The 12,231-nt window shown below is 54.2% G+C and overlaps 2 protein-coding genes across 2 annotated transcripts; one reads left to right on the top strand and one right to left on the bottom strand.

Moving 5' to 3' along the window:
• Window positions 1–3,718: 3,718 nt before the first annotated feature.
• On the bottom strand, window positions 3,719–5,468 carry J4E78_005418 (uncharacterized protein; the record flags this gene model as incomplete). The annotated part of the gene is made up of 3 exons (XM_049366038.1): window positions 3,719–4,914; window positions 4,976–5,062; window positions 5,114–5,468. 3 exons carry the CDS (start codon window positions 5,466–5,468, stop codon window positions 3,719–3,721), a joined length of 1,638 nt encoding a protein of 545 aa, XP_049221764.1.
• Window positions 5,469–9,213: 3,745 nt separating this feature from the next.
• J4E78_005417 (uncharacterized protein) lies at window positions 9,214–12,221 on the top strand (the record flags this gene model as incomplete). The annotated part of the gene is made up of 2 exons (XM_049366037.1): window positions 9,214–9,359; window positions 9,518–12,221. The coding sequence occupies 2 exons, from the start codon at window positions 9,214–9,216 to the stop codon at window positions 12,219–12,221; spliced, it is 2,850 nt and encodes a 949-aa protein (XP_049221763.1).
• Between the last annotated feature and the right edge of the window lie 10 nt (window positions 12,222–12,231).

Here is a 12,231-nt window from a genome sequence, read left to right as displayed (position 1 = left end):
TGCTTCGGAGGGCCCGATGATGCCAACCACCCCGCATTAGAAGATATTGAGGATGCAGGTGATCTAAAACGCGGACGGCCTTGAACATGTGGAACCCCGTATGAGATATAGAGCCAGGGCCAAAAGAGTGATTACTGAGCAAACCCCGATTCAGTGTGAACGATAGACTTCGATAGTATACGCGTGAGACGCTGAGAGCCACTGTTCACTTACCGACGGTACGTACCTCGATACGTACCACGCCTTACGCGAGACTCTTCACACGATAAAGATTCGGGACGGCCTCCCTACCTGAGCGAGGGGCTGGGTCTCACGGCCCGATTACGAGTGAACTCCACATCGCTTCCGAAATCTCATATCTAGCTTTCGGCGACGAGTGGGCCAGCAACAAAGTTTGCGGAATCAGTAGCGGCAGCGGGAGGATTGTTCGATCTCCAGAAAGAATGGTATCCACCTGGATAAAGAAAGCAGAACAGCCTCGGGAGTCTGCAATTGACAGCTGCCCCCTGTGTCTTGCGTCGGAACACCCTTTTGTATCTCGCTCGATGCGGCGTCCTATTGGGCAGGGCCAACTTTCCGAGTTGCATTCCAAGGAAGTTCCACCAACCCATTATTCACATCGATCTTGAAGGCCTGATTTGCGGACGGTAAATAAATCCGCTGTCGTTTCCAAGTTTGCAATGCGCGGAGATGCGCGAACGGACCGGCTAGTCCCAGATCTTGTTGTCTTGATGAAATGCAGGTGCGAAGACAGCGGGAGATGTACCATCTTGCTTCTCCAATGTGTACTAAGACCGAGACTACGGCTTCCAATGCCGAATCTCTACATACGTAGGATCACCAATGATGTCTTGAGCTTCATGGGTGCGTCTTGAGGATGTTTCGCTTTTTGAACAGCCACAATATTGTTAAATGTCGAATCCGTATAGGCAGCGCGTTGGGCAGAAAGATTTGGATCCTAAAGTTTTGCCGGACGTTGCTTCCAAGCCTGTCACTGGCACTCCGCCACCTCCATTCCACGATTATTGACAGCCTTCACTTACGACGCCGTCGCATGTCGCAACGGTTTTGCGGCTCATATGATCGCCATTAGGCACATATCACGCCCTTGGCCATTAACCAGCTTTTGCATAGTGGATATCTTACATCCATCACCACCTGGGCACCCTGCCGCTTTCCGATCCACGACAACAAGCTGCATCCTAGTGAATGCCACACTTTCTATCTGACACTCGCCATGGGCGGCCTTGATGGCCGAAAGCCACGCGATGCTGTGGAATGCTGACACAACCTCGCTCTTCGTGTCAGCTGCAGGTCCGTTGAAGGACGTCAGCCAACAAGGCTGCATATGACCCTATCCGGACATCTAGTTCGCATGGACAAGCAATCACGTTATCCTATGCCGACTAGACTGGGAATATTGATGGCTTGCGTCAACCGCCACGCGCGTCCTGCCTCGTGGACTGGGTCCAGCTAGCTACGCTGACATCGGTGTGAGATTATTCGCGAATAACGGTGTAGGGTTTGACGTCTACATCCCACGAAGCCAGTGATGCACCCCGAAATCTGGCATTTTCACCGGCATTATCAGGATGAAGGACGTTCCATGCAGGTTGCATATGCAGGCACCATCGTACGAGTAGTGGTTCATGGCTTTTGTGTTGCATCGCGAGTCGCGTATGTATCTCTCAGGGTCGGAGTTATATCCATGTTCAGACGACAGATATATGCGAAGTACGTACCCAGATCCGGTATGTACCGGTAAGATGAATACAGTACATCACCAAGTGAGTAAGTGGAAGGTAGATCGGTGGGTGGCCTCGGAAATAATCAGAGACCTATTTACGACTCAGATGCGAACGGTCTGATGGCTCTAGACTCTGGACTCTGGAGTCAACGGGTAGCTGCTGTAACCCTACTGTTGTCCCCGGGCTTATCGCTGGGGTCTCTGGGATCATGTGGTTGTAGGGGACATCGGGTCAGGCTGTAATAGATGACGGAAGGTGTCAGAAATTGCCCTCTCGATTTCGCCTTGCGTGTGTGACTACGTATACCCTCGATCTGTGACGTTAAGTAACCCACGCGACTGGGTGTCAGGCCATGTGCGCAACGTCGCGCAAGATTTCACGACATCGGTCCTACATTGAACCATGAAAAGAAATCGGCATCGTCTCAGGACCATGCTCTCTGCTCCTCTCGTCCATCCATTGAGACCTAGTGTCAGGTACCGACGGCGCGTTCCCTCGAATCAGGCTATATATTCAGACCCTTCCACCGGGCCTTTCGGATTATACCCCCCAACGCTGCCTAAGAAGCGTGGGGGGTTGCATTCCAGATCGTCCAGGTGAGAAGGACCGATGGCGTGCCGTGGCTTTCCTGCTTTGTCGCTGTTGAATCCGCATAGCTGGTATCAACGTTCGTCATTGCGCCGCTGGGGAAAGTGTACCGGTCCCATCGGATGCGGGTTTGGGCCGGACGAACGTAACCGTAACCGCCCTCCCAAGCCGCGACAAAGAGATGTGCGACAACACCCCACGCATGCCGTTTTTTGAACCTGGTACCCTGGGCCGATCTGCCTAACGGCTTGTGTCGCTTTACAGTGGGCTCCGGCAGTGCGATGGATGATAACTCTTTTCAATGTGGATGCTTACTTTACTCGCTTCTGAAAAGATGTTGATGATCACCGCCCGGTTATATGCACATGGACTTTCTGAGTTGTGGCTGCATGCTGCGCGCTCGAGTCATGAATCCCATAGCGACGCCAGGCGATGAGTTCGTTCCAACGAGGTCGCGGAGGAAGCTCGCCAAAGCGTTTGATTGCTGGTAAGCGGATTGGAGGAAGAACGTGCCCGCAGGAATCTAGATGCTGTGGCACGGTTGGTGCTTACGGTTACCGTGTGCACCAGCGCCGCACTATAGCTCCTCACCTTATCACCGAGGCAGATCGTGATCGCCCATTAAGCCATGCGTTCCCTGCGACGTTGCGATGAGAGCTCTGTGAGCGGAGTGGATACCAGCGTGCATTTCTGTGCCGTGAGGCTACCTGCATATATACGTGTCGTCATCGTACTGAGAAATAAGGGAATGCCGGCCTGCTATCGGACCTATTTCAACAAGTGCTGCAATGCCATGTGTACGAGCATGCCTCGCCCATGCAGGGTTGAGTGCATCGCGATCTGACATGCACCGCCCAAAGCCAAACGCCGCCCGGCTGAACACACGGGCTGTGTGCGAGACAAAACATTGCCAAGAACAAAACTGTGCCCCATGAAAAATCCAATCCGAAGTAAATGCGAAGACATGCAGTGCCGTTTTCCCATACCAATAACACAATACCGTCGGGAGCACACCCAGCCAATGCAACCTAATCGTGAGGCCGTAGTGCGTCGTTGCCGGTCCGAGCCTTGTAAACCGCCCTCCGACGACCCACCAGATATCATGACTCCTTTTTGCGCCCGTAGAAACACCGATTGAATAAGGAACCCTAAATGCCAAGTCTGAACCTCAAAGGTCGTGTTGTACCTCCACATGCCGACGCTGTGGCATCGCCATGAGAGCCGTGCGCAAGGACCCGAGTCCCACGCCGACCAAGCCAACAAGCGACGTGATAACGACTCTCCTATGGTGATGAGCCGAAATTGGTGAGTGAAGATCCCATGCGGAACGTTCACAATCCGAGTGTTGGCAAAGAAAAACTCTTTCGTGCGTCCTGCAGGGCTCACGTAGCGAGAAAGTCCCAGCCCCGGAGTTTTATCAGCCTCTCCCAATCCCAGCTCTCCTTTTGCACCTCTGGGTCGGGGGATGACATCAGCTCCCAAACCTGGTCGACGACTTCTTTCGCGAAGCCGATGTTGCCTAGGCCTGTGCAGGCAATGAGGCCGTTGAACGCCCGGTTGATCTCCACACGCTGCTCTTCCTCGAATGCCGCGCACCCGATCAAGAACAGGGGAAGTAGAACGTTACTTTGGACCCACCCTTCCGCTGGCAGTTCGTTGATGTATCGGATGCCGTCGTCGACGGCGCTCTTGATGAATGGGTGTGGCTTCGAGTCTTTCGTTGTGCGGTAGAGATAGACCCAGGTTGCCTGGCGATAGAGCATCGAGATGGTGTAGCGCGGAGATCCGGGTGGATGGGGGCATACCCATCCGCGAAGGCCGGCGTCGATGGCATGGGCGGCGAGTAATGCCTCGTAGTCCATGACAGGCTCCTCTTTGTCGTCAATGCGACTGCGTATTTTTCGTCGCAGGTTGCTGATCTTGGATATGAAGCCGAAGAGTCCGTCAGAAACACCGATCAATCCCGCGGTCTCCGGGCTGATCTTGAAAGGGAGGTTGAAGTCGTCCATCATGGGAACCTCGGTGCCGTCAAGGGAGGTGATCTGACTGGCGATCCAGTGGTAGTAGAAGAATTCGTCGAACAGGGTCTGGAACTCGGGGTTGGAAGACTTCTGTGTCATGGCGATCTGTTTTGCTGCTATCATGTGCATCCGGTATTCGCCGGAAGTGTTACCATCGCAGATGGAATGCAGAAGATGCAGTAATATCTGAGCAACGTTAGAGTCCTCGTAGACCATTACACCACCTTCACCAGCTTTTTGCCGTTCAATGTCGTGCTTGAGAAGCTGCAAAGCCTTGCCCCGGTGAAAGACCTGCCTGTCCTCGTACTCCTGTAGTGGAGTGACCGAGTACATGTGAGAGGCCGACAGGCACAGCACGGAGTGCATCAGGCCTTCGTGTTGAAGTGCCATGGGCAATAGGATCTTGGTGAAGGGGTTCGACGACTTGTCCCCGTGTAACGTTAGGACAGCACTCGCTCTGCTGGAGAAATGTTGCAAAAGCTGACGGTCAAGATCATTTTCGACTCCTTCCATGAGAGGCGGGAGGTCGAACTTGACATCCGAACTTCGCTTCCGAGCTGTTGGAAGGTTAGCTTGGCCCACTACCAAAAAGCAAACACGCAATGCAAGACCACATACCTTCTGCAGCCCGTTCCTTCCCACTCTTCCAGATTTCGACGGGCTTGTAGCCTTCGCAATGGATGTTGTTCTTCTGACACGACAGGCCTGGACAGCATTAGTACCTGTTCCATGATCACGATGCCAGGGCACAATTACAGAATGGCTTGGTCTCGTCGCACTTCTTCTTCCTTTTCCGACATGTTGTGCACCCCGTCTTCGATCGGGCTTTTGCTTGCTTAGCAAGAGTGGTAGGTGAGCGAGGAGGGTGTATCCTGGGTCGGCCGCGGGCGCGGCGAATCCGTACAGGTTCGGTTGGGGAGATGGGTGTGTCTTCCGGAGACGCCTCTTCCTTGACATCGGCCAACTGAAGTTCCGTCTCTTCCACCTTGGGTACTACTTCGAGGGAACCCGTTCGTACATCTGATCGCTCCTCTGATTGTGATTCCGACGGGCTAAATATGTTCGAATCGAAGTTGGGAGTGGTAAACGGGGAGTCGCTAGCGGACGACATGGAGGGCTGGGGCGATGAGCTTGTGCTCAAGCGGTTGCGAGCGCCTGGCGGCGAAGGGCCGAAGGAAACGGTCGAGATCATTCGAGCCAGAGTTGGGAAGGTTGTTGGACTACTGGTGCGAAGAAGCGCGCATTGGGTGTCCAGTCCGTTCTGCGCGCGAGTGGTAACACGAAAGAGTGATGTTCCTCTAGATGCGTCGGAGCCGAGAACGATTCAATGCAACGAGTGGCAACCAGGGGGTATCTTGTACTTCTGCCGTTCAATGCTAAGCAGAATAGTACAAGTGGTAGAACGACGCGGCAGCTGTTCCGACGAGAGTAGAGCAGAGTGTCGCAGAGGGGTCCAAGCGGTCCGCTCCTGATGCCTCGAGCGATCGCACGGTAGGTTGCGTGAGAGCGGGGGAATGCGTCTTTAGCGAGTCGTGGGCGTCCGCGGAACGTCCAATAGGATCTGGGTGGAACTAACGGCAAAACTGCGTCGTTCCGAGATGAACGGCTGAGCTGAACACAGACCCGGTGCGAGAGCAGGGGTGGGCGAAAGCCAGTTATGTTGGAATTGGAACGGGGTAAGCGGTCGATGTCGATGTCGTACACCCAGGGGGGTTGTAAGTAGCGTGGGCGTGCGGAGAAGCGACAGAAAGTGTGTGAGAGGAGATCTGCTTGAACGAGTGGGATTTGTCGCTAGGTATTAATGTGCAGCCTGGATAGCTTCGAACCGGGTTGCGCAGCAAGGTAAAGGCGAGAGGATATAGTGTGTTCAAGTAGCGTCGCAGCGACGACACCAATTCGCCTCTAATGATGGTAATGGAGGATAATCCTAGAACGAGTCCACTGGTCCCGCTGTAACCATCGCCCTGGGCCGCCGTCGACTTAAAACAGTGAGTAGGCCGACGCTCGATTTGAAGCACCGGGCAGGCGAAGGACAGTGTTGACGACAACCCAAGACGTAGCGAGGGCTGCAGTTGGCTTCGTGAACAGTCGCCGGTGTGAGCGCTAAGTCGTCTGGAGGCTGTAAACCTCGTGGAGCATTGAAACGTGATGTTCCTAGTGTATGTATCGAATGGTGCATGAATCGCTTTCGAGCGGCTTCATATCTTGGTTCGCAGGCCTAGCCACTCCTCAGATCTCGTTGGCTGCACCGTCTTCAGCTCAAGGCGGACAATTCAGGATCAGCAGCAGGTCTTGTGCAAACGCCGTAGGACACCTTTCCCGGCGACGCACTACTTTGATCGCTCAATCGCTGACAATCAGATCCGGTTCGCCATGTATTTGAATTGCTCCATGTGCTATCCACCATCACCACACAAACGCCATCATTTCACGGCCGCGCACGCAAATGGCTAGTCGGTACGCGATACTTGAGGCGCCCCTAGCCGATAATCAGCCCCACGCTAGGATGCCCAGCCCATCGTGCTACATCTCCGCGATGTCTTGTGTGTGTGACCTGACGACACTACTTCTCCACCTTTGCGATCCGGTCGAATCGGACCTTGTCATCTGGTTATAGAGAGTTATTGAGCGCAGCCGGCAAGACGATCTTAACATGCTGACATCCCGACCAGGCCGCATCGAGTGTTTCCAGCATCAAGCCACACCTGGCACGTCAGGGATTGCGAGGCCTGAAGATCATCACAATAATGACAGCAGCGTCTGGTAGGTCCAGCGATTAACGGCCGGCCAAAGTTTGTTTGAGATGTCATAAGCTCGCATACACCCTCCCCGCAATTGGTAAGCCTATCAGCAGGTCGCGATCCGAGCACTGCAATATTTTGTCGTTGGGTTGGGCATTTTTTTCGCGAGCAGTATAGATGTCAATTCTCAAGCAAGGGCTTCCGCTTTTTGGGCTTCGTGCTTTCGAAACCGTGGTGTCGCACGGTGGACTTCCCTGCGTGCTGAGGATCTGGTTACTTTGCGGCCGGAGCGGGACGACGGGCACAAAGGCACGCTCCCAAAGCTGGCTCCAGGGCGGGTTTCCGCAGTACCCTGACTTCGGTCCCAGCCGAAAGCTTTGACGGACTCGAGTGCAGAGCCCGATAACAAGCCGCCTCTCCTTGCGTGACGAGATGGTCAGGCATGCTCTCAAAGACCAAGGTTTTTGCAGTCTTGAATCGCGTCGAAATGTGATTTGGGCAGCATGCTACGGCGTTCTTCGACAACCGCTCGCAAGTGCCTAGACCCACCACCGGCAGATGACCGTGAATCAAGTTGTCGAAGCTCCTCATTTGGCATGATTCGATGAAAAGTATCATGTCTCGGACCCGCCGTCTCATCGCAAGGTGGAGCCTAGTTCCCATTCTCGATCTTACCGTCCCCAATTTGGAATCAGCAGTGGTCTTCTCTGAAGTAAATGCCCGTCTCGACGAGTGCATGACGTAGCACACGACTTATTGCACAGTATTCTGACAACCGACACAGAGATCAGATGAACTCAAGAAAGATGGGTCAGACAATTGTCCCTGCGTGGTGATAGCGGCGCCCCGATGGCTGACCGTTGTTAGCCCGTTTTTGCGTAACGAAAATGACGGACGTATGCAGCCGAAGGGGACAGGCGAATGACTTGCATAAGGACCTTAGCGGCGTGCTTTGGCTGCGGGGTCACTTCCCGTCCCATTCGCCAACACTATTGACGCAGACAACAGGTGCAGACGGCTGCATATGCAGCAAGTGTTGAGCCATGATCAAAACATGTCTGGCCTGGAGTTGGGCGACTCGCAGTAGTAGTATCAAGGGTTCCATGAACGGTTCGTGAAAACTACCGACCATTCCGTTTGACATCTGTCATGACGTCTTGTCCGGTACTTGCGTGGGTACAATATCAGGAGATGATCAGACGTGTTCTTGTCCTGGAGGCCACCCGTGTCTGGTGTACATGAGCCAGGATGAGGTTTGTTGAATGCGCAGTGCGACTCCTGCATGTTTGTGGCGCGGGCTGAGTGCTTTGCATGCCGGTCTCGTTCCGAAGTTCCGCCTTGGATGCTAACGCGACTTCATTTGCAGCCTCATACGAAGATTCCGAGCTGCTACTCACAATTATATCCTGATAGTGTTCGGTGTGCCTCGTAACGCCCTCACAAGACTTCTACCTGGCCGACACAGTGCATGTTTGCTTACCATAAGGAAACCACGGCTCCCTAGATATCCCAGCGGATGCAGGCGCGGGCGGGTGATCGACTAAATTCGAAAAGTACGGGACTGTTTGTTGCCGCTGTCTGCGAACACGTATGCGGCGGGGCCTGCTTGACTCTTCCAGGGTCGACCTGCAGTACAAGTTGCATACCATAGGCAGGAGCTAATGAACCACACCAAAACAAACCCAGTAGACGGAAACGATGTGGGTGTAGAAATGCTTCTAGCGGCAGGTGCTGCTGCGAGGGTTGGGTGGATGTGTTTCGGGCTTACCTAGGTGATTGACGAGCTCTGCCGCAGCAGGTATTGTGTCGTAGCTCCAAAAACAGCAGCTTGTATCGCCCACTTTGCAAATTGTTATGAGGTAGGCGGTACGTCGCTCGTGGTGCCTTTTCGTGGTACGGACAGCAGGGTGGTAATGTTCACGTGATCTGGGATCAGACGCGCGGATCAATTGGTCCCCGAGCTCCGACGCGCTTAGACGCGTTCGGCCATGTTGTCACTGCTCAAGCATCAACTAACGAGACAACATCACCGCCTCACCATATCAACCAGCGTGCGAACACCATGCGTACAGAGACTTAGAGTCGCCTAAATCACACTGAGTAGCGGCTGCAACTATGTTCAACTTCACGCCCCTACTGGGCGCACAGAGCTCCTCACCCGCGTCGCAGTCGTTGCTGGAGTTCGATGGAGGCATACAAATCTTGATCGATGTTGGCTGGGATGAAGATTTCAGTGTAGAGAAGCTCAAAGAGATAGAGAGGTAGGTCCTTGATCTGGCTGCGAACGCGATGTGGAGCACAGCTGAAGTATGGGCTGTTCATATGTGCTGCACGCGCCTGGGAAACACGGGCAGCGGGTAGCAAAGTCGCTATATAGCAATACACGATACATACACGATGACTAATTCAGATACTGCAGACATGTCCCCACCCTCTCATTCATCCTGCTTACTCACGCGACCACTGCGCATCTCGGAGCCTACGTCCACTGCTGCAAGAACTTCCCTCTGTTCACGCGAATCCCCGTCTACGCGACCAACCCCGTCATATCGCTCGGCCGGACGCTGCTCCAAGACCTGTACGAATCCACGCCGCTCGCCTCGTCCATTATCCCCACCGAAGCTCTCAGCGAGTCCGCATACTCCTTCTCTTCGGCGCTCACGGGTGGAAAGAATCCCAACATTCTTCTCCAGGCGCCTACGTCGCAAGAGATTGCCGATTACTTCGCGCGCATAAATCCGCTTCGATATTCCCAACCGCATCAACCCATCCCTTCGCCGCATTCGCCTCCGCTCAATGGTCTCACCATTACCGCATACAGCGCTGGACACACGTTGGGAGGTTCAATATGGCACATACAGCACGGGATGGAGTCGGTCGTCTATGCCGTCGACTGGAACCAAGCCAGAGAGCATGTCCTCTCCGGAGCTGCTTGGCTCGGAGGGCCTGGCACTGGTGGCTCTGAAGTTCTGGAGCAGTTGCGCCGTCCAACTGCCTTGATCTGCAGCAGCAAAAACACCAGTATGGTCAAGGTGGCTAGATCGCCCAACAAGCGAGACGAGGCCCTCCTCGAGATGATTCAAGACACAGTGGCCAAGGGCGGAACCGTCTTGATCCCCTCAGACTCGAGTGCTCGTATACTGGAACTGGCCTATCTTCTTGAGGAAACATGGGAGCGGGAGGCAACAAACGCCGAAGGGGGCGGTTCACTACAAAGCGCAAAAGTCTATCTTGCGAGTCGAACGGGTGGTGCAACAATGCGATACGTACGCAGTATGTTGGAATGGATGGAGGAGGGCATCGTGAAAGAGTTTGAAGCCAGCGCTGCGGATCAAGATCGGAGGAACAAAAGCGGCAAAGAGGAAGACCGCGCCAGAGTCCCGTTCGACTTCAAACATATCACACTGGTTGAGCGCAAGACCCGCGTAGCTAGGATGCTAGGCGCCAATGGACCGCGAGTGATACTAGCAAGTGATGCGACGCTCGAGTGGGGATTCTCTAAAGATGCTATTCGAAGCCTGGCGGCCGACGAAAAGAACTTGGTCATCCTCACTGAAAGAGCTGGCCAACTGGGCGCTCAGAAGAAGGGTCTCGGCCGATATCTCTGGGAACTGTGGAACCAGCGCAACGCTTCGCCAGGGCATGACGCTCCTTCTACAACCATAGTCGACGCCGCGGGCGATCAAGCGCCGCTCAATACTATACGGACAGTCGCACTCGAGGGAGACGAGGTTCCGCTTTATCAGCAGTTCCTTGCCGGCCAGAGACAACGGCAAACTACCATGGGCGGTGATAATGCAGCAATGCTCGAAACATCCGCTGATGTTGTCGACGACCGATCATCCACCGAGTCAGAGAGTTCGGAAGGCTCTGGTGATGGATACCGAGGAAAAGCCCTCAATGCGACCGTCGCTCTTCAACATGCACGAAACAAGCTTGGCATGACAGACGCGGAATTGGGTGTCAACGTACTCTTACGCCGCAAGAACGTCCACGACTATGAAGTCCAAGGAAAGAAAGGAAAAGAGAAGATGTTCCCGTTCCAGGCCAAGAAGCGTCGAGCGGACGACTTTGGTGATCTGATCCGACCCGAAGATTTTGCGCGCGCAGAAGAGGAAGACAACACTGCTGGGGAAGCTCTTCGTGGGGAGGGAACCAAGAAGGAGAACGCTGTTGGCCAGAAGAGGAGGTGGGACGACCTACTGAACAACACCGACACTAACAAGGCCAACGCCAATCAAAAACGACGGAAAGACAAAGAGGCTCGAGAAGGCGAGGACGGAGAATCGGACAGCGAACCAGAAGACGATCCGGACAAAGTGGAAGGCCCATCGAAAGTCATCATTGAGTCGGAAACCCTGGAAATCCGGTGTCGCATTGCCTTTGTCGACTTTTCAGGCCTACACGACCGCCGCACGATTCAACAGCTTATCCCACTTATCAAGCCTCGCAAGCTCATCTTCGTGGGTGGTGAGGAAGGCGAGACTCTGGAGCTTGCAGAGATCAGTCGCATAGCGCTGAACGCAAACACCGATTCTGCCAACGCCATCGATGTCTTCACACCCACAGTCGGCGTGATGATCGACGCCAGTGTCGACACGAACGCCTGGAGTGTCAAGCTCAGCCGCAGTATGGTGCGCAACCTCCGTTGGCAGAACGTTCGCGGCATGGGTGTCGTCGCCATCACTGGTCGTCTCGCAGCTGCAAGCCTGGAGCCAGAAGTCAAGGAAGAGGCAGATACGCCTGCGAAGAAGAAGGCGCGACTCGACGCCCCTGCCGTTCCCGTATCTAGCGACAAGAATGACGAGACACCCATTCTCGACGTCGTTCCTACGAATATGGCTACCGCTGTTCGATCCGTTGCACAACCTTTCCATGTCGGCGATCTTCGCCTTGCTGATCTGAGGAAGCTCATGAATGCTAATGGCATGCAAGCCGAATTTAGAGGCGAGGGCGTGTTGGTCATTAACGGAACAGTAGCTGTGAGGAAGACAGCTACTGGTCAGATTGAGATTGATGGAGGGGCGTATGGTAATCTGGATCCAAGGAATAATGATGCAGCGACTTTCTCTAGGGTCAGGAGGCAGATATATGAGGGTTTGGCTGTAGTTGCCGGAGGTTGAGCTTTTAGGG

Source organism: Alternaria triticimaculans (genome assembly GCF_023758025.1).
Source record: "Alternaria triticimaculans strain BMP 0046 chromosome Unknown scaffold_7, whole genome shotgun sequence".
NCBI classification, from domain to species: domain Eukaryota; kingdom Fungi; phylum Ascomycota; class Dothideomycetes; order Pleosporales; family Pleosporaceae; genus Alternaria; species Alternaria triticimaculans.
This window is presented reverse-complemented; position numbering and strand designations above follow the sequence as displayed.